The sequence below is a fragment of the Typopeltis vanoorti genome, chromosome 24 (assembly GCF_054136105.1).
Source record: "Typopeltis vanoorti isolate ZY-2024b chromosome 24, IOZ_Tvanoo_1.0, whole genome shotgun sequence".
NCBI lineage: Eukaryota > Metazoa > Arthropoda > Arachnida > Uropygi > Thelyphonidae > Typopeltis > Typopeltis vanoorti.
Genome location: NC_143572.1, coordinates 32,588,743 through 32,610,727, shown reverse-complemented (window position 1 = coordinate 32,610,727; position 21,985 = coordinate 32,588,743). Strand labels below are relative to the sequence as shown.

Here is a 21,985-nt window from a genome sequence, read left to right as displayed (position 1 = left end):
TATACTTACAAATTTCCTTTCTGTACTTTTCAAATATTTCATTTAAACTATTTGAATTATGCCCTAAATCTACAGAATCATCACTATCAATCAAATTCTACAGGTGTCTGAGATTCTTTATCCTTACTAACTAAATTAGAGGTATTTTCACATTCCTCTGGCTTATTTAACTCTATATTAACTAACCTATGATATTCTGCTATAATTTCATCCATGTTAGCGTCAGTTTGATTATCATCACTCTTACATTTTACATTATCTGAATTATGTACCCTGATATTTCTAAAATTTCCTGCATTAGGGTTTATTTTACCCAAATTAAATTTTCTCCTTTGCTGCATATTTGAATTATGAGCTTTAAAACTATTCCCTTTTTTTACTATTTGATTGTGAATAAGATGCACAATTAATACTAGGAAAACAACGCTCATCTTTCAATATTTTATTCATATTGTCTCCTAATGTAACTAAATTTCTACTCCTTAAAAAGTACCTTTTTAACCTATTAGAGTGTACACTTAAAATTTTACTAGGATTTTTGACATCTTGAATCCTAAAATTCACAGGAGAAAATTTGTCTAAAATTCTATATGGACCTAAAGCTTTCCTTCCTAATTTCCCAACTCTTTTTATACTAGATTTATCATCTAACAATACTAAATCTCCTGGTGCAAATGACTTATACTTTCTAAAACGATTTATATACTGCCTAGTTTTCTGAGAACTTAATCTACTTATTTCACCTACTAATCTGTGAGTAGTGGAAAATTTATCTACAACTGTCTCCAGATACTCATTTATGTCATTATATCCTGTATTAGGAATGACTGAAACAAGTACATTAGGAAAGATTGGATCAAAACCATATAAAGCAAAAGATGGTTTTTCTTTGATAGCAGAATGAAAAGCAGATCTACATGCAAATAATGCTTGAGAAAGATATGTGTCCCAATCATTCATTTTAGTGTTTGCCAGATTGGAAAGTATTTGCTTTATATTTTTATTCAGCCTTTCACACATACCATTACACTGTGGATAGTAAGGTGTTGTAAAAATCTTCCTAATGTTGAGTAATTTACATAACTGTAACAATAGTTCAGATGTGAAATTTGCTCCTTGATCTGAAAGTAAGGTCTGAGGAGTTCCATGTCTACAAATAATCATATTCAAAAACTTTCTTGCAATAGTCTTTGCAGTTTGATCCTTCATTGACACTGCTTCTGGAAATCTAGTTAGCACGTCTATGACTACTAGAATATACCTATTGCCCTTTTTAGTAATTGGCAGTGGACCTACTACATCAATAGCAACAGCCTGAAAAGGTCTAGTTGGAATTGGAAATGGTTGTAATGGAGCTTTTCCTCTGAAAGGGGATTTGACATATGTGACATACTCACTCTTCATACAAAGGTATGAAGAGTGAGTATGTCACTCTTCATACCTTTCCAGATATAACGATCCTTTATTCTTTCCAAAGTCCTAGAAAATCCTTGGTGTCCTGCCAAGTCTGAATCATGGAAAGTGTACATGATCCAAGGAATCATTTGAGTTGGTGCCAATATTTTCACTTTCAACCTTCCATCTTCTATTTGTCTAGATAAGAGTAACCCATCTTTATCTAAATACAAGTTTTCCAGGTTTAAAAATGTATCCAATTGAGTTTCACCCTTCAATACTGCTTCATAGATAGTTTTGCGTATGGGATCATCTTTTTGAGGTTGGACAATCTTATCCTTTTCCCAAATTTGTGAACTAGGTTCCTTATTCTTTAGAGTCTCCATATTGAACACTTGATCATTATCATTAGTATCTTGAAAAACTTCAGGAGACTGCTCTAATTTTCCTTTGTCACCTGATTTCCTGTCTAAACGGCATTCTAGTCCACACAATGACACTGTATTATCAACAAAATTACATGCAAAACCATGACGTTTCAGAAAATCAATTCCAAATATTACTTGTACATTTGGATTTGAGGATTCTGGAAGAACTATTAATGGATGACAAACTTTCAATGGAAAACAAGGAATTGAAATAAAAACATTTATTTGCTTATCAGCTGAAATTTCTGATTCAAATATACCCTTTAATTTAATTGGACAACTTAAAACTGAAATATCATTTGGAATTAGAGATTTAATTTTGTTAAACAAGCTATAAGAAATGAGTGAGATATGTGCACCTGTGTCAAGTAAGATTTCACAAGGCACATCTTCAATAAATCCTTGTAGAACTGTCAAAGGATTACCTCTATTAGCATAAGGAGCTAATGCTACATCAAACTCTCTTTTAGGGTTGGAGCTGTCTTTAGCTTTACCCATATCCAGTGAGTAGTTTGACATTTCTGTCCTTGCCAGTATGATATTGGAATAATAACTATTCCCAGATTTTTCTTTATTCTCTGATTTCTTATGTTGAAAACAAGATTTATCTCTAACATAATAACAGTCTTTAGCAAAATGACCAGGTTTATTGCATCTAAAGCATTTAGGAACATATTTCCTAGATGTTTTATTCCTGTCAATACCATCAGATTTACAAGAGAAAGATTGATTATCTGTAGTATTCTTGGATATTGTTAAATCAGATATCATTTTAAACAAAAGTTCCTGTCCTTTACTATTGGTCTCTGTTGTATTTCTATTTCTTCACTCAGAAATGTTTTCAGTTCCTCTAATTTTCCCAAATCATGTAATTTTACCTTGGAATCAGATTCTGGAACATTTTCTGTTAGATTTTCAGAAATTTCCTTAGACTGTTTCTTAGCACCTTTTAATTTTTGAAACTTTCCTTTTCTCACTTTATCTGTAGCCACTGTGTTAAGAGAATGAGTTTCATTATACTGAGAAAAGTTCACCTGTTTATTATTTTCAGAATGAAATATATCTCTAAGTCTCTCTTCCTTATCCTTAACAAGTTCAAAACACTGTTCAAGATTTTTAACCTTTTTCTTGTATGCTGTTTCTTTCAAATTATCTTTAAGGCCAAGCCTAAATTGATTAAACAGCAACCATTCCAAACATGATTTCTCTTCAGATGAAACATTAAATTCATGAGCAATGCTCCAAAGTCTGTGATAATATTCTGAAACAGACTCATTACTACCTTGAGTGCACTGATGAATTTTCCAAATGTTAGGCCCTAATTCTCTTACACTTGAAAATTCTGATATTAGCAGACTTTTAAAAGTTGCATAACTGTCAGTGTCTCTTAGTAAAGGAGATGTGTTTAAGAATGTTTTGGCTTTGCCCAATAATTTACTACGAAGTATAATTAATAAATGAAAATCTGACCATTTTCCTAAATCTCTAATTTTTTCTGCATATCTGAAAAATGTTTCTACACTTTCACTACTATCTCCTGAGAAAGAAGGTATTACTAAAGTTGGATTAATTAACCTAAAAAATTCCTCATCTTTAACTGAAGAAACTTCACTACTAATATTGCTATCTTCTGTAGCCATTTTACTTGAGTCAAGATTTACTTTTTGGATTCTAAAATAAAGTTAAGTCATAACCAATCCTGTAGTCGACTGCGCCATTGTTAATAATTGGTGGATTTTTATATAGATACGGTATTCATAGATATTATATCTTAACATAATTCCTACCATGGAGAATGATCTCTGTTTCTAACAATTATTTTTTTAATTCCGAGTGCACCTATATGTTATTATATGCACAAGGGTTCACTCCAATTGGTGCAATGATCTTAACTCTTTCTTTCAGAATCCAATTAATCACTGACTCAAGACCAAATACAAAATAAACACATTTAATAAAACTAAAACAATATATATATATATACACCTCAAACAATATTACATAACTATAACTACAAATTAATTGGATCCAAGGCCTTTTTAAATAAACTTACACTTAAGACTAGACTAAACACTTTGTTTTCACAATGACAAAATGTTCATAGCCAGTTTCTTTCTCTGTCAAAGCTCTTTTCCGAAAATATATGACTTTATTCTTCATTTTTATAGGATCCTTTCTCATCACTTATGTAACACACAAGAATTCTTCCTAACTCAGTTCTGTCTCTTTTTAGTAGAAATAATAGTTGGATCCGGCGTCCTTAATCTTCCTAATCAGAGTTTTCTCGAACATTCCTTTAGAACGTAGACAGCAATTTCTTCTTTTATTCACTAATGCTTATTGACAGTCGTAACTCTTCCACTTTAAAAAACACAGTTCTAAGATTCCCTTTTCGGAATCTACTATTATTCTTTCAATTAGTGTTTCCTCCAATATTCCGTTTAAAACGCATATAGCAATATTTTCTTTTATTTATCCACAATAAAACTTAATAGTTCCACGATTCCTTTTTCGGAATATACTATTAATTTTTCTCCGACTGTCACATAAAAAAACTTAAGTTCCTCCGAACCTAAATATCTGCCAGCCTGTGTTCTAAATTCCTTCCGAACGCTCTCTTGTTTACAGCCGTTACTCAGATACCGAACGCTTTCTTGTCAGCTGTCAATCACTCCATAAAACTTCTCCGCGAGCATGCGCACTCCACGAAAGTCAGAAACTAAGTACTGTAAAATAGCTGACACGTTGTATCCGTTAGCGACAAGAGAATGTCCTCATAAAACACAACTTTTGATAATTTTAAATTACAATCAAATTCTTTTAAGTAATACAAAGATCAAATCTAGTAAGTACATCAATTTTTTAACTTCTTTACATATCACTTTGGACAAAACAATTCCATAACGGGCACATCGCAAGTGCCGACAATGCGTGTTATGAAAACAAAACTAATAAACATACTAACATAAACAATACGTAAAAATATTCAGAATTTTAATTATGATTATTTTTACAACAGTATTATCAGAAAGGCTGAAGTGTTTATAATAAATTATTTAGTATTTTAATCTTAAGTATATAATTTGTGATTATAAAATTAAATGTTTGTTTTTGTTAATCAAAAGTTGTATTTTGCCTGAATCTCTTTTACTGCACCATTCATAAAATACGAACCAAAGCGGGTGAATTAAGTTAGTTAAATATACTCGGCCAGTATATATATTAAGGAGAAATAGTTGAGGGTTGGTTTATCTTCAGTTCTTGAACTAATTCAGATGTAAAGCGGCACAGTCTTTAAATATAAATTTTCTTTATATTTGAATTAGAAATCAACTCACAACTTATCAATTAGTTAAGAACATCGTAATAGTAATCATGTCGGATCCAAAGTATAGATTAAGACGAAGTAGGATCCAACACTAGTGTCGTCACTTGTTTTTTGCGCTAGTTTGGTTTGTTTGTAGTCTATGGTCCAGCTGTTATCTCCATTCTGGCGTTTTTCTTCTAGCTGTTTTCGGAGTTGGCGTCTTTGTTCAAAGGTTAAGTCAGGTCGAGCACGTACACGCATTTGGAAGCTACTGTCCTTTAGCTTGCTATTTATCGCTGTTATTAATTTGGAAGTGTTTGTTGGTGTATCACAGATCACTTTGACGAGATGTGGATAGTTTGTTCCATCCTTTCTTCTGTTTATGGGACCAAATCGATGAGATTTGAATGTTTCCGGGATCAAAGTTGCATTCGTCTGCTTGTTTGCTAACTTCTTCATTTAGAGATTTACCGTTTTCCTCCTGGAAGTTCAAAATAATGGCACTGAGTCTTTTGTTTTCGGCCTTGAGCGACGAGTATACCATTGATGCGATTAAATCACGGAGTTTGTTAGTGGGTACAGATGCACTTGTGATCGGCCGCTGATCATCGAATATCTCGAGCTTTGTTTCCAACTTTCGGATTTTGGACGAGAAAGTATCGATCATGTTACTGAGGTGTTGTTCGAGATCTTCGACTCATGCCTATGTTTAGCAGCTGTTTAACGGAGGGGAGGCATATCGAACAGAAAAAAGGCTGGTTCAGTTCGATAAGTAACTTGAGCACCGAATCCTCTACTTTCGTGCAGGAAGTATGTAGCCAGTTGCGGCAGAAGTCGCACGATATGCCTTTTTTTCTTTCGGTAATTTCAGTTTTACAACTGCGGCACTTCGTATTGTCTTTCAGTTTGTTGGCTATCGGCTGCGCTATGCTGATGGGACTTGAAGTAATCTTTCGTTGCTGGCCTTTGTTGGCGCCATCTTTATTTCGCATGGTTGGCATATTGGGTGCTTTCATGTGGCTGTTTTTTGATTGAATAATAACTTATATGAAGTACTATGGGTACTTACGAGTTGTGTAGACGCAGCTGGCTCCATGGTACCCTCTGTATTCCGTTTACTGGTTGTTTTGCACAAAAGAGATGCTTGCAATTGCAATAAAACTCGGGTGCACAAGTTTAACGAAACTTATTTACAGGCGCTCGGGACTCGGATGTGAATCTGGAGCAACTCGTATATAAAAGCTAATGACTTCACATCACTTGCCTTAGTATCCCATAATGCAAAGCACATCTCCTTACAGATATGTATAATGCTGTGCATTATGGGACTACCCAGACTGATTTTGACCTTTATTGAGGTCTTATCAGTCAGTGGAGTCTGGCTCCCACTGATGAGACCTTCCCATAATGCATAGCATTATACATGTCGATAAAGATATGTGCTTTGCATTATAAGATACTAATGACTTCACATCACAATACTAATGGTATTGTGATGTGAAGTCATTAGCTTCTATATATGAGTCGTCCGAGTCCTGAAAATACTTCAGGTACAAACTTTGTTTGCTTACACTTGGATAAAGGATTAAACCAAGTATATAATTTTATGGTATAATTTTTTGGTATAATTATACCAAAAAAAATATATAAATATATAATTTTTTGGTATCTTTAATTTAATAAAGATAATTCATAAAGCAACCTATGAAATATTAAAAAGAAAAACATTAAAAATTTGGAACACAGATATAGAAAATGCAATAAAAGGGAAAAAATGGCATACCAATCATTCCTTCAAAAACATACAAAAGTAAAAAACAGAAGAAATATACAAAAAAGAAAAGAAATATAGCTAAAACTGTAGTAAAGAAAGCTCACTTAGACTCTTGGAAGAGATTTATTAATAAAATAGAAGACATATAAGGAAGACAAGGCATAGCCTACAAAATATTAAGGAAATTAAACAATGAAGAAAGATACAGCACAAATCAACATAATACAAACAACTGGTGGTGGTGCAAAGTTGGGATGAACTATGCAGATGATGCATAGTTCATCCCAACTTTGCACCATCTGCAACAACTGAATATCCTCATCCAAATCCTCGCCAATATCATTAACATACAGGTTAAGCAGCAAGGTCCTAAAACAGACCCCCTCCCCCAATTGATAGAACATTATAAGAATTTATGGTGTGATCCAAATTTAATAACAGAAAATAACAATGAAGAAATCGATGCTGATATAGAACCAATTAGAAGAGATTAGAAGAATAAAAGAAGCAATAAAGGTATCAAAAACAGAAAATTAGATGACATCAATACAGAGCTTTGGAAATATAGTGGAGAATATTTACATCACAGATTCTTAAAATTAATAACTGTTGGAGGAAAGGTGAGGTTCCATCAGATCTTTAATGCTAGAGTCCCAAACGTCTTAGGAAATTTGCATGAATAACAGTGGTCAAGAACAGACTTCTATGTTTTCAATAATTTTAAAATACTTTATCAGAAGCTAAGGTTATATCTATATTTAAGAAATGAGACAGAGACGATTGTGGAAATTACAGAGGAATAGGTTTATTAAATGCAGGTTACAAAATTTACAGTAAAATCATGAACTTAGAAATATTGTAAACAATCTACTCTCAAAAGAACAAAATGGTTTCAGACATGGAAGATTGTGTATAGACAATATTTCACCAAACAAATTGTTGAAAAAAGATTATAATTTAATTTAGAGCCTCATCTCGCCTTTATAGATTATGAGAAAGCTTTTGACAAAATGCACAGCATTATATTTTCAGAATATAATGAAAAAAATAAGGAATATACATTACATTTGGTACAAGCTGTACAAAGTTTATATAAAGTGAAGAATTTATGGAGACACAACACAGTGTTAGAATAATTACTTGTCATTAAAGTAACATTCCGTTTCACCCTCTATATTGAGGTCATTATCAGGAAAACATATGTGCAGGATACAAGCTAGATGACACTACACTATACAAAAATAAGATGAATCAAAATGTTTGTTAATCATTTACTCTGGTGGAAAAAAAAAAAAAAAAAACAGACCTACATTTAACAATTTCTAAAGTCCTCTCGTATAAGATTTTCTTCTGTTTGGATTTGTTTTGGATGCTATATGGATGAGTTGAAGATTGGTCCTCCAAATTCTTGGAATAATTAATCCATCATTCTTGTTCAGATTTGGATGATGTTTCAGCATTTCACAGGTTTCTTTGAATTTTCTTTCAAACCACGTTTTGTGCGGTGTAGGGACTTGGTGCCTTTCCAGTCTTTCTGACATGTTTGGCGTGCATGGTCTGACAAGCCTGTTTTACCATAATGGAGATATTTAACGTAGCATTTGTGTTCATCTTTTCTAATTGTGATGGTGCCAGGTATTAAACCAAGTATATAATTTCTTGGTATCTTTAATTTAATAAAGATAATTCATAAAGCAGCCTCTGAAGGACAAAATTTTTGGAAAGGGACAAAATTCAGTGGACAGGTACATTGAGTTTTGTAAACTCCTGGGTTTACAAAACCCTTTCCCCCAATAGCTAACTTCTACGTGGAAGACTTCGAGCAACTAGCTCTAGATTCTGCCAGCCTAAAACCCAAAGTCTGGCTCAGATATGTTGATGATATTTATTTTTGCCATTTGGCTTCATGGCCACAAAACATTAAATACATTCCTAAGCCACCTGAACAAACAACACAAATGTATCCGATTCACCATCAAGATCGAAAACAACCCTCTTCCTTTTCTAGACACGTGTCACACGTCTTCTCTCAGGCTTCCTCTCCTTCACAGTCTACCACAAACCCATATACACAGACCAATACATACATAAAAATTCATACCACCATTCAAAACCAAAACTAGGGATCATCAGTACCCTCAAACACAGAACCTCTAACAATTTTCTCCAATGAACAGGCTCTGAACCAAGATGAAATTATTAGCCAAACATTTGTAAAAAATGGCTACAATAAAAAAACAGTTCACAATATCCTCCATAGCCATTAAAAGCAAAAGAGATGACAAGAATGCCATTGCCATACCATACATTATGTACCTTATGGCCATTTTGGAAAAAATGATGGAACACTACTTAAATACAATATTACAATATACAATATTAAAACCCCCTGCAAAATCAAGAAATTTACTTAGCTCTTCCAAAGATCCTCTTCTATATCTTGCTCACCCAGGGGTTTACAAAATTCAGTGTACTTGTAACCTACCTTATATAGGAGAAATAAGATGCACCATCCCAATTTGAAAAGATGAACACAAATGCCACATTAAATACCTCCACTATGGTAAAACAGGCCTGTCAGACCATGCACTCCAAACATGTCACAAAATTGACTGGAAAGACACCAAAACCTAATTTGAAAGAAAATTTAAAGAAACCTGTGAAATGCTGAAACATCATCCAAATCTAAACAAGAATGATGGATTAAGGATTCAAAGAATTTGCAGGACCCATCTTCAACCCATATAACATCTAGAACAACCCCAAACAGAAGAAAATCTTAATACAAGAGAACTTTAGAAATTTTTTAAATTTCTAATGTAGTTCAGTGTTTTTTTTTTTTTTTTTTCCCACCAGTGGTACAGGCTAGGATAAATTATTATTATTACTATTATTATTACATAACACCTCCAAGGAGTCCAAAGGGTTATTGAGGGAGGGCACCTACTCTATAATGCTCCGTCTCCACCACTCAGTCCACCAACTATAGCAAACCACATCATCCACACCAATGCCATCCACTGCCCACCACCACCACTAGTATTTACTATGAATGCTGACCAAAACAAAAAAAAAAAAGTTTATCTAAAGATACAAAAATACAGTTACATAATAAATTAACAGAAGAGATTGAAATTAATCAAGGTGTTAGACAGGGATCTAGCTCATCTCCAACTCTATTCTATATATATATATATATATATATATTAATCAGATTATTAAAATATGGAAAACAACAATAAAACTAGGTGTCTAGTTAACCAGAAGAACCATTATCAATACAATGATGTATGCAGATGATCAGATTATATTATAAGACAATGAAGATGAATTCAAAAATCAGTTTATGAACTTAGCAAAATAAGCCAACAATAAAATTTAAAAATTTCACAAAAGAAAAAAAACAAAAGTTATGCCATTTAAAGGTCAAGATCATGTTAAATCAAAAATAGTCATAGAAAATAAAATAATAGAACAGGACAGTTTAATTATTTAGGCTGCATTAAAACTAATCTAAAAGATAAAAATACGCAAAAAATAAGATATAGGTGAAAAATTAAAGAAATTTCAAAAAATCTGTTGAACAATTAAAAGGGCACTGAATAAAAAAACAAGATGAGATACTCAACTAAAATTTTATAAAGTAATGGCCACTCCCACTCTATTATATGATTCAATAATATCGAATGTTAAAAAGAAAGGTGAAAGTAAACTACAAGCTGTGAAATGAGATTTTTAAGAGCAGTAAAATGGTGCACAAAATTAGACCATATAAGAAATGAAGATATTAGAAGAAAGGTAGGGGGGACCATAGCTATGTTTAAGTTTGAGAACTAATTTTTATGGATTGCCAAAAATACATAGCAGAACACACTCTTGAGCCACATTGTTAACTATGTGTCTCAAGAGTGTGTTCTACTATGTGTTTTTGGCAATCCATGAAATCTGGAGGTCTAGGGTTATACAGAGTGAATAGAAGTGAATAGAAATAGGGGATATGAAACTATATATAGACCAGAAAGATTATGAGAATGCAATCCTTGGCATTGGAATTGCCGTAGCTGGAACTACTTAAGACATAAATGCTGCTCAAGCATACACTTATTTATCTTTTATTAGAGCTTCTTAATTAAGATTTCACTGACTTGACAGCTATTTTGAACTTTTGAACCTTTGGTTCTCACGAGACCAGGCAGAAATCTTATTTAAGAGAGTTCGCTTATGAAAAATACAACTCTGACATAGGACTGCTTTGGTATTGAATGAGGGTTCTTGCTCTCTTAAGGTTTCTGCCTGGTCTCTGATGAAAACCAAACAGTTCAAAATAGCTGGCAGGCTAGTGAAATTTTAATCAAGAAGCACTAATAAAATATAAATATATGTATGCTTGGGCAGCACTCATGTCTTTTAAGTCGTTCAAGCTAAGGCAACTCCAGCGCTTTCTCCATTCTCCATTATTTTGGAATGGAGTAAGGTGATGACAATCAGCCAGTAGTTTGACAGCAGCAAACTTTTATTACTCTTTTTTGGAATGGATTGGATGTAAGCTTGCTTTTGGCATTAAGGTAAGTGCCCTATATTGTCTCTATAATCTTTTGCATACAGAAGATTGCAGAGACAGATGTTTGTCGAGACATTGTTCTTCAAATGTTAGTTTGGAGAACAATGTTTGAATACATTTGAAGAGAGAGAGATGCTATCAGGACTAGAAGGCTTTTTAGTATCTGAGTCAGTGAAAATTCTTCTCATGTCTTTTTGGTGAAAGACCATAAGAGGTACATGGTGCTCAGTTTCTGGCATAGTAGAAGGTAAGCTGCCTTAGTCCTCTATACAGGAGTTGAAGAGGTTTGCCAAGAAATCAACTCTTTCTTTAGGTGCAGTAAGAGTGCACTGTCTGCATGAAAGACAGATGGAAGGTGAGAAGAAGTTGCTTCCGATGGCATTTACAAGCAACAAGGCATAATTTCCATTTGGACAGGCAAGTTTTCTGCTATTGGCCCTTATTGAGTCAGATTTGGATTTGCTAATTGTTGTGCATTTGAATCACTAATGCAGAAAGGAGATATGTCCATTTTTGCCAGTTTTACAGAAACAACCAAAAACTGCATAAAGTTGATTTGTTGCAAATTTTTCAGTTTTGAACTACTTCAGTAATATCTTTATAATCCATTATTCTTAAAATCTGTGGTATTGTTCAAATTTATTCAGCAGTAAGATATTTCAATAAAACCATTTTCAAAAAAAAATAAATGGATATATAGTTTGCATTAGGTCACTCCTTATAGAGCTTCCACATCTCATACAGCTTTGGCAGTTATGTTGGAAAAGGGAAGCTAGTTGAATTTGTGGAGATTAAGGTCACCTAAGAAGATTATTTCACTATTCTTATACTTGGGTTTCAGAAAGTTAAACTTCATGGATAGGAAGATGAAGTTAAAGTAGTTTTCATAATTTGGCAAACAGTAAATACTCCAAATGAATATTACTGAAGGGACAAGGAAACTTTAAGCCAGTGGATGTCAGAACCAGGAGATTCAAAATTAAGAATTCTTGAATAAGGATTATTGGATTTTACAAAGGCACAGGTGCCACCTTTGTGGCCAAAGAAATCTTGCAGTGTGTAACTTGGACAGTGAAGGTGATGATGTGTAAGTGATGACATATGTCATTTATGTTAGCATTTATGCCATAGATGTTGGTAAAGTGGATGTGATGTGTTTTTTATGGATTCTAATATGTTTTATATGTTGTTCTTGGTTTGGCATTTTTGGTGAAATAGATTTTCAAGGATGATTTATTTCAATTGCAGTATCACTACCAAGCAAACAATGGTAGTGTTTCTGCAAGGATAGTATTTCAATTGCAATAACACTATTATTGTTTGCTTGGTTGAAGACTGGTTTCTCACTTCATATAAGTGAAGATGTAAGTACTGAGCACTTATATCTTCACTACTTGATTATAGTAGGTCTGTTATGGATCTCAGATCTGTCTTCTCCAGAAATAGTAAGCATCAGTGATTGGATCTCATTGTACATCAGGCAGTTAGAACTGCAAATGGTCTTGCACTTTGAACATTACCTCTTCCTAGTATCTTTACTTTGAAATGAATATACCATCATTCACATATCAGTAACAACAGCTGTTTTTGCAGTATGAATGTGAAATGTTCCTGCCAGACATCCCACAGTGACAAGTATTTTTTGTTCATGTTGGGAAACCTGTATAACATGTGAAATTACTATATACTTCTATGCCCTGTATATCAAAGATTTATTATATGCTCTAGAAATCATAGTAGTTAGCACAAGCCAGCCTGATTGACCAAGCAGGTAGCATCCTTGCTCTCCACATAATAGGTTCAACTCTCACTGTGGGCATAGATATTTGTGAATATATTTAGGTGGAAGGTGAATTTCACTATCTGGTCTGAGATTATTGTCCTGCTCACTGGAGGACACTCCACCCTCACTGTCCTGAAATGAACTTGAAAAGTTTAATTTTTGCTCTCTAGAGTAGGATTTTCTTGATTATAATAATAATAATAATAAATCTACAAAACTTTATCCCAGTGGTGATATTAATGTTTTCTATAAGTTTACAACCTTTCACGGGTGGGAGCTACATAAAAAATCACATACCTACATTCTCCTGTGCAGTTTCTTTTAAGTAGTCCAGAGAAACACTCCACTCCCTCCTTCTCTGTATGCTAGCAATTCTTTAAAACATGGAGAGGTGATACTCTGGTTTTCTATGATCTACACAGACAGTTTAAAATTTCAGTTTCTAGTAGTCTGATGATGACTTCCAAGACAGCATTTTTGATTGGATCACACTGAAATATAGCTGTTATACTGCCTAGTTGCATGCCATAGACCTTCCACTAAATTTTATCAAATTGAAATGTTGCCAAAGGTGCACTTACACCAACTCACTAAGTTTCCCACATGCACATGGAAGTATGGCTCACATTCAGTGCTCTATTGGATCAAACATCTGCTAAACATCTCACATAAGAAAGCTCCATTTTGATCTTTATTTACCTATGTTGGATCCTAATTGAAATTGAGGAAAATGACAAAATTAACATTCCAATGGCAGATATTGTACCAGAAATTAAATAGTGAAAGTTTAATTACAGACTTAATCTGGTATGTCTGCACGGTTAGCCTATTGGCTACATGCTTCGCAACCATATGCCTGTGGAAGGAGTGTCGTAGGTTCGATTCCCGTCGATGACGTGAGGAGCTTAAGGATATTCCTCAGCCATAGCCAAGTTAGCCGGTCTTGGGCATGGACAGCAGGGTTTCCCCCCCAGTTTATCTGAGATTTTTCATCTCGCAAACAGGCAGCCTGGCCTCATGAACACACAGGGATACAGTCATGAATATTGCCCTTAGGGGATGCAGCAGAAGAGTGGTGAACCGGCTGCATTAATACGCCAGCAACCCCCTCATTAGGAGGGGACTCGACCCATCCTAGATGGTTGAGAAGGATGGATAGATAGAATCTGGTATGGTTTGGTCTATATGGGAAATGTAGAGGAAGTCATTTTTTCTGAGGATTGATAACATACCGGGATGTTATTATTGAACTTCTTATTATCTTTTAACTATCTGTCTATTTTACCACTTCAAGCAGTTTGCCTGAGCCTTATACACTCAGGTAGATTTTACAAAATTCATCAAATATAGCTTTTGTTTTTAAATTTTTACAGTATATTAATTTATATAATTTTATGCAGAAAGATTAGTAATTTATTGGTATATATGTGTGTGCGTGTGTGTGTAAATGTACGCTCATTTTATTCTTAAATATACACTTAAATATGCTTTATACACAAAACTGCTTTTTATATTCTGCATCTGTTACTGGCATATTATAACCATTGCTGCTGATGTGCCTTTAAGCAGAAAAACAAACTTTCATGGTTGTTAATTAATTTATGTTTTAGAGATTGTTATTTGGATGTATGTTTCATTGTTTGCAACTAATTAAAAATAATTTTGTGTGTAACATTTTGTTTAAGGTTCGAGAACATTTTCTGATTGGTGGCTATCCTACTGGATAGCACATACCTCTGAGAATTCGAATAGTTCATATCCAACTTCAGCAAGTCCTGTCACCTATACACCATTTCCTTGGATGGATATGTAAGTTTCTATATATATATATATATATATATATATATGGGAATAAATATATATATATTTATAAAATATATATTTATAAAATTTCCATATATATATATGGAAATTTTCTATATATATATATATATATATATATATATATATAGAAAGCTTCAAAAGTAAATATTTTTTGTCTGCTTGGTTATAAAATAATCCATTTCAGGCAAATTATAGTGGCTACAACCATGTTAGAAATAATTACTTTAATTATCCTGACTTTCATATTATTTGATTTGACCTTCATATTAAGGTCATCATCTATATATATATATATATAGATATAGATAGATAGATAGATAGATAGATAGATATAAACACACACATACACACAGAGACAAACTATATTACATTTCACACAGTATGCCAGAGAGACAATGATTTGATCAATGGTTATTCTACTGGCCTGACTTCTAGTGAAAAAATAAATAAATAAAATAAAAAGTAAATAAAATAAAAATAAATTATTTATTATTTTATTTTATTTTATTTATTTATTTTCTTTTATTTTTTTTCAGTAGGTGATCAGGCCAGTAGAATAACCATTGATCAAATCATCGTCTCTTTGGCATACTGTGTGAAATGTAATATAGCTTGTCTATATATATATACAGGGTGTTCGGGATAAATTTGACAGTTTCGTAAGGAAAAAGAAAATCTTCTTTGTATCTATTAAATTTAATGAATTGACAAAAAAACATTACAGGCAGAGTTAATTACAATACTATCAACAAGATTTACTCAAAATAACCACCATTAGCATAGATCACAGCTTCAATTCTGCTTCGGAACCTCGAACAAGCTGATGCTACAGTCTCCCTGGGAAGGGCCGCAAAAACTGTTTTAATTTTATCCATTAACTGGGCTTTTGTATTACTGGAAGTGCGATTGGTGTCTTTTTCAACTGCGCCCCATACAAAATAATCCATGGGGTTAAGGTCTGGGGAGTTTGGAGGCCAAACATTTGGACTGGTGAAGTCGTAGAAATTTTCAGACAACCATTTTTGACTTTTCCCAGAGGTGTGGCAAGGGGCCGAATCCTGCTGCCATACATACGGCCTACCATTGGCTACCCTTGTTAACCATGGCTTGACTACAGTTAGCAACTCCACGAACAAAGCCCGAATTCCAATGCCAGGGTTCTTCAACACCTGTTCCTGCAGATTTGCGAGGAATTCTGCTGTACGAACGCAATCAGATCGTCTGCTAGGGATCTTTCTTCTTGCTACATCCTCGTAGTCACCATTGCAAGTCTCTAGTTCATGCCTGATTGTTTTTACTGTATTCAGGGAGCATTGGGCAGCAGTCGTAATATCCTTATTTTGATGGCGGGCACAAATCATCATGATACAAGTTATTCTCTTCCATGATTCAGGTGGGTTCCAGCTATCCATCCTTTCTGACATCTTGTATATGAATGAAGAAGGGTCCAAACTTTTAAATGAAGAGAAGTGTGTGTTAATACATGTAACTTACGGAAAAATATAATTAATTATAAATATGTCAAATTTATCCCGAACACCCTGTATATAGGTGTATACTCTAGATCAGGGGTGGCCAACCTATGGCGCATGCACCAAAAGTGGCGAATTGCATGATTAGAAGTGGTGCACTGAACCCCAGAGAAAAATTTAAAAAAATGTTGTATACAATTTATATATATATATATAAACACACAATTAACCTACCACTGAATTCTAGAGTGCGCACTTATTATACTTGTTTGATCTTGAAGCAACACGCACCGGCAAATGCTGACATGCGTCACCAGTTACTCAATCAGTTTACTGCTGACTCTCGTCATAACATTCGATGAACTTCTGATTCGATGTGAGTGAACAATTCTGTGTTTTCGAACTTATGTTTTTATTAACAGTTCTTTAAGTTTAAGATAAGATTTCTGTTTTCATGAAGGCTTAATATAGTTCTGTAAATTTAAAAATAATTTTTTTTCATTTTGAATGCGTATGTCAAGTTCTTGCCCGCTCCCCTAATTTGCTGATACTGAAATCTACAATTATTCAGTGTATTTGTATGTGTGTGTTTTTATGTTTTTTTTATACAATATTTTTCCTTTTTATTTACGTATAGTAGATTTATTCCTAAAATTTAACTGATCATCAGCAAAGCTTTTGTAATGAGGATGTTTGGGTTGTGTACATGATTGCCAGCTGATCGACTGTTTTATGGCAGGAAGCAATATCGTATTTCATTGGACATAATATATTACAAGAGAGAGATGAAAACATTCTATGAAAAAATATATATATAATATTTTTAAACTTATAGAACTGCATTAGGCCTTCATGAAAACAGGAATCTTATCTTAAACTTGTAGAACTGTTTTTGAATGTTCATAATGTTTAAAACCATAAAATAATTTAAATAAATTATTTAATAATAAGCATTACTTTTTGAAATAATTTTTTTTACAGTCAGTTACCCATTACTTTGCAAAAGAAAATGAACAGAAGAAAAGCAGAAGGTGATAGCAAACGCCAGTTTAATGAACTGTGGGAAAATTAGTTCTTATTTATTGTGGGTCCTTCAGGAAAAAAATTGTACAATGTTTGCGAAAGCACTCTCTCTCAGATAATCGAAGACCTGATCTTAACAGACACTATAGAAAACATCAAGCTGAATTAGAAGAAAAACTGAAGTTAGTTCCTGGGTCTGAGTTGCAGAAAGAATAGGTGGTTGAGAAAAAGGAAGAAATAAAAACGAGACAAAATATATTTCTTTTCTAAAACGAAGGTTGTGAAAGTGTGGCAATGCTGGAGATGTCTTATGAAATGTCTTATGAGATGTCTTAGGCCCTGTCCTGAAAAATTTGCAAAATGTCTTGGTGATAAGAATGTTGTAAGAAAAGTAAACCAAATTGCTCTGTCCAAGCAAACAATTACAAGATGCATCGAAGAACTTTTCCATGCTGTTACTGAGCAATTAAAAGACTATGTTCATGCTTGTTCTTTCTTTTCTTTAGCCTTGGATGAATCCACTGACATATGTGATGTAGCCCAATTAAGCATTTTTATAAGAGGAATTGATGGTAATTTTAACATCTTTGAAGAACTTATCGGTCTTGAGTCACTTCATGGAAAAACCAGAGGGTCAGACATATTTGACAAAGTAAAGTCATATCTAGAAAATCAACAACTAGATTCTAGTAAGCTCGTCAGTATTTGCACTGATGGAGCACCATCAATGATAGGTAGAGTTTCTGGGACTGTAACTTTACTTGAAAGGTTTTTAGGTCTTTCTCTACTAAAGTATCACTGTATTATACATGAAGAATCTCTGTGTGGAAAAACTCTAATTTGAAGCATGTTATGATACCAGTTGTAAAGTTTGTGAATAAAATTAGAGCAAGAGGGTTAAACAGAAGAGAATCCAGAGAATATTGTGAACTGCTAGATATAGAATATGGTGATCTCATCCTTCATTGTGAGGTGCTGGCTTTCTAAAGGACAAGTTCTCAGTAGATTTTGGAAGCTGAAAGAAAGTGTTCGTAAGTTTCTGGAAGAGAAGGATGAGTTGCATCAGGAAAAAGCCCTATTGTATGATGAGAAATGGCTATTTGATTTAGCATTTTTAGTTGATGTTACCAGCCACCTCAATGATCTAAATTTGAAACTGCAGGGCAAAAACAAATTGCTTCCTAGCTTAGTAAATGACATCAGTGCATTCAAAATGAAATTAAAACTGTTCATTTCCAGTTAGAAAATGGGGATTTAAGTCAATTTCCACATTTAAAAGAACATAGTGAATCTGTTGAAAATAATGGCAACTTTACAGAATATACTGAGAAACTCAGATTATTGCAAAAGTTCTTTAACATTCGTTTTAGCGACTTTGCCGAAGAAGAAGACTGCATACTTGCATTTAAAAATCCCTTTTCACTTACTGAACAAAAAATCTTGACGATGCTAAGTAACATACAAATGGAACTTATTGATCTCAGAACCAATTCTTTATTGAAAATGAAATTTCATGAACTTCCATCACTCCCAGATGCTTCTGATATAATTAATTTCTGGCAATCGTTGCCCTGTGAACATTTTCCAGAACTGAGAAAATTTGCTCAGCGTTATATCTGTCATTTTGGAACTACATACAGATGCGAACAAGCATTTTCATCAATGAAAATGATCAAGAACAAACTACAGTCGCGATTGACTGATTCAAATTTGAAAATCTATTTGATGCTTTCTGTAACTGATTTAACTCCAAACATTACAAGCTTAGCAAAAGCAAAGCAATTTCAAAAGTCAATAAAATAATTAATGTTTATCTTGTCTTTATATGAAATCCTTTTATTTAAAACTGCTAAAAGTGTCTATATTACCATATATATAATAAATCATTTTATGCATAACTGTTAAATATATCCATATCACCAGGGCTGGCGGAAGCGGCCATGCAGTGCATGTGGGTGCCACTACAAAGGGGTGCCGGGGGCACAGGTCATCAGTTCATTTTTAAGAAACAAAATTTTTATCATAAAAACAAAAAATTCTTAGAATGATCAACATTAAAATAAATAAGGCCAGATACACCGAATAAAAAATTTTAAAAGATTGTATATTGCCGGCTGTTTACAATTTTGCAGCGAGAGCAAGCTAAATGCTTGCCTCCAGAATCTAAAGTGAAACAGTGAACGGTTTTTATGCGCAGAAACGAATTTTCATACAAAACATTTGTTGCTACGTAACCAGTCATATGGTACTGTAAAAACTCGATTGTAGCTTAAATATTCCAATGCACATCATATTCGATTGTTTACTTAGGTTAAGTCACATGTGAATATTGTAAAAATAAACTTTGTTTGTCTCTGTATAGTTTGTTTTAGATGTTATTGTAAATAACACTCTGGATGTTAACTGTATATACTGCTTTAATAAGAATATGTTAGAGTGTTAAAAACAAAGGCAATGTTTATATCGCCGAAGCTGCACGTAATAGATCTACATGACAGCATTAGAAAGATTGTTATTAAAATTTGTTTGTATGAGAAAGGCTTGCAGGCTCTAAGTGTAAACATCTGCTCAGTCAGTCAGAAAGGTTCAAACAACTTTTCGATGGCTGCAACTTACAATTAAAAGAAAGTGGAGGAGAACAAAAGGCGTGCCGAACTTGAAACTTAAGATGAAAGAATCATACTGATTCTTTGAGGATTGCCAAACTTCATGCAAGGTCTCAGAGGAGGTATAATAAAAAGGGACTGAAGCAAACAGAAGGGGGCTGCACGGATCCAGAGATTGCTGCAGAAGTAGAGGGGGGCCTGGTTCCAGAGACATCCACAGAGAGACAGGAGAGGCTGCCAGGTTCCAGACGCTGTCAAAGAGGAGGCAGCTCGGTTCCAGACATTGCTAAAGCTGCCCAGTCCCAGATGTTGCCAAAGAGAGAGACAGAGCTGCTCAGTTCCAGACATTGTCAGAGAGCATCCCAGATCCAGACGTTGGTTGAGAGAGGAGTTTTCCGCTTCCAGAAAGGAGCTTCTCGGTTCGAGACGTCACTAGAGAGAAACGACTTCTAGGCCACTGACAGGGCTTTCAAATTGCCGAAAGGATTAGTCCCAAATGCCGTAGAAGAGAAAAGTTTCCAGTCCAGAGGGATCCTGATTGACAATTGACAGTAGTTTCATTTTTCTTGGAGGCAGCATTTTTAGTTTCTTAGAAACGGCAATTCAAGCTACTTAAGACGGCAGTTGTCCAGGCATTTTCGGCGAGCCCAAGTAGAGGAGAAAAGGCGAGGCAAATTTCCCAAAGTACCTTCGCTCGTAAGTTTTTCTTTTCGCTGTGGGAGAATAACATTTTTCTGGAACCGTACGAGTCCCGCTACATTCCCAATTGATATAGCCGAAGCCAAAATTCTAGATGAAGATCTGAGATGAAACTTTAGCTTCACTAAAAGTTCTATAGAACTTTTAGTGAAAGACTTCTGACTAATTGTGAGATACAGAGCCTTTGTAAGTTCAAAACTTTTATATAATTCCTCTTATAGTTGTATTAGAAAGACTTTTAAGATATATGTTCAATGTTTAATAAGGTTAAGAAGTGTCCTTAAGAGAATCAATTGGCATGTTAGAAGTTGATATCAAATTTGTAAAGATAACTTAACAGAGAGATTTAGGTAACCTCTTTGCGAGTGAACTTGGAGTTTAATAAGTAAAATTTGTAAACTGAGAGTAGATAACGTTTTGTGTTAAAGAAAGTATTTTAAAGTTGAAGAAAAAAGGTTCTAAACATAGAAGGATAGAGAAAGCAATCTCCCTAATGTTTAAATTCGTGTACATTTCATAGTAATGTAAATAAATGTTATTTGACTTTCTTGTAAACATAGCACGTAATAATATAAACAAGAAAGATTCTGAGGTAGAGAAAGCGCGCACAGCTACATTAGAATAAAGTATTAAGTAATGAAAAATGACGTCACAAGTAATTAATAGAAATTACAACTATACAAAGTTAAAATAATAATAAAATTTTACAATGTCGCAGTAATGACAGGATAGCAACAGTAGATTTATAACAGTATGCATCTCAGTAGGCTACTGACAGTAGCACAGTGTGGACTATTGTTTTGTCTCTGTGTCGTGTTGTGTAATAATTTCTTGTGGGTATAAAATAGAAATGGAATCAAAAATTAAAAAAGTTATCTGGTTCACAAAATCTTAAGCATCATGCTTCGAAAGAAGCAGATATTAAGAAACCAACTGGGGCTCTTAATAAATTTGTTAAAATATTAAAATATTCTGATGCAGATTGTAACCAACTCAATACATCAGATATCAGAGTTGACGAACCGTGCACATCATCCAGTTTGAATGAAAGTACTATTACAACTGTTGAACAAGATAACAAGATGTAGGATTTAAGTAAAAAACAGTTAGGAG

The 21,985-nt window shown here is 33.8% G+C and overlaps 1 protein-coding gene across 1 annotated transcript in view; it reads left to right on the top strand.

Annotated features, from left to right (window-relative positions):
- Window positions 1-21,985, top strand: part of LOC150093085 (ATP-binding cassette sub-family C member 10) — a 231,437-nt gene that overhangs the window by 114,401 nt on the left and 95,051 nt on the right. The window contains exon 9 of the mRNA XM_090414153.1: window positions 14,934-15,057. Coding sequence (XP_090270279.1) covers window positions 14,934-15,057 — 124 coding nt within the window. The remainder of the gene's footprint in view (window positions 1-14,933; window positions 15,058-21,985) is intronic.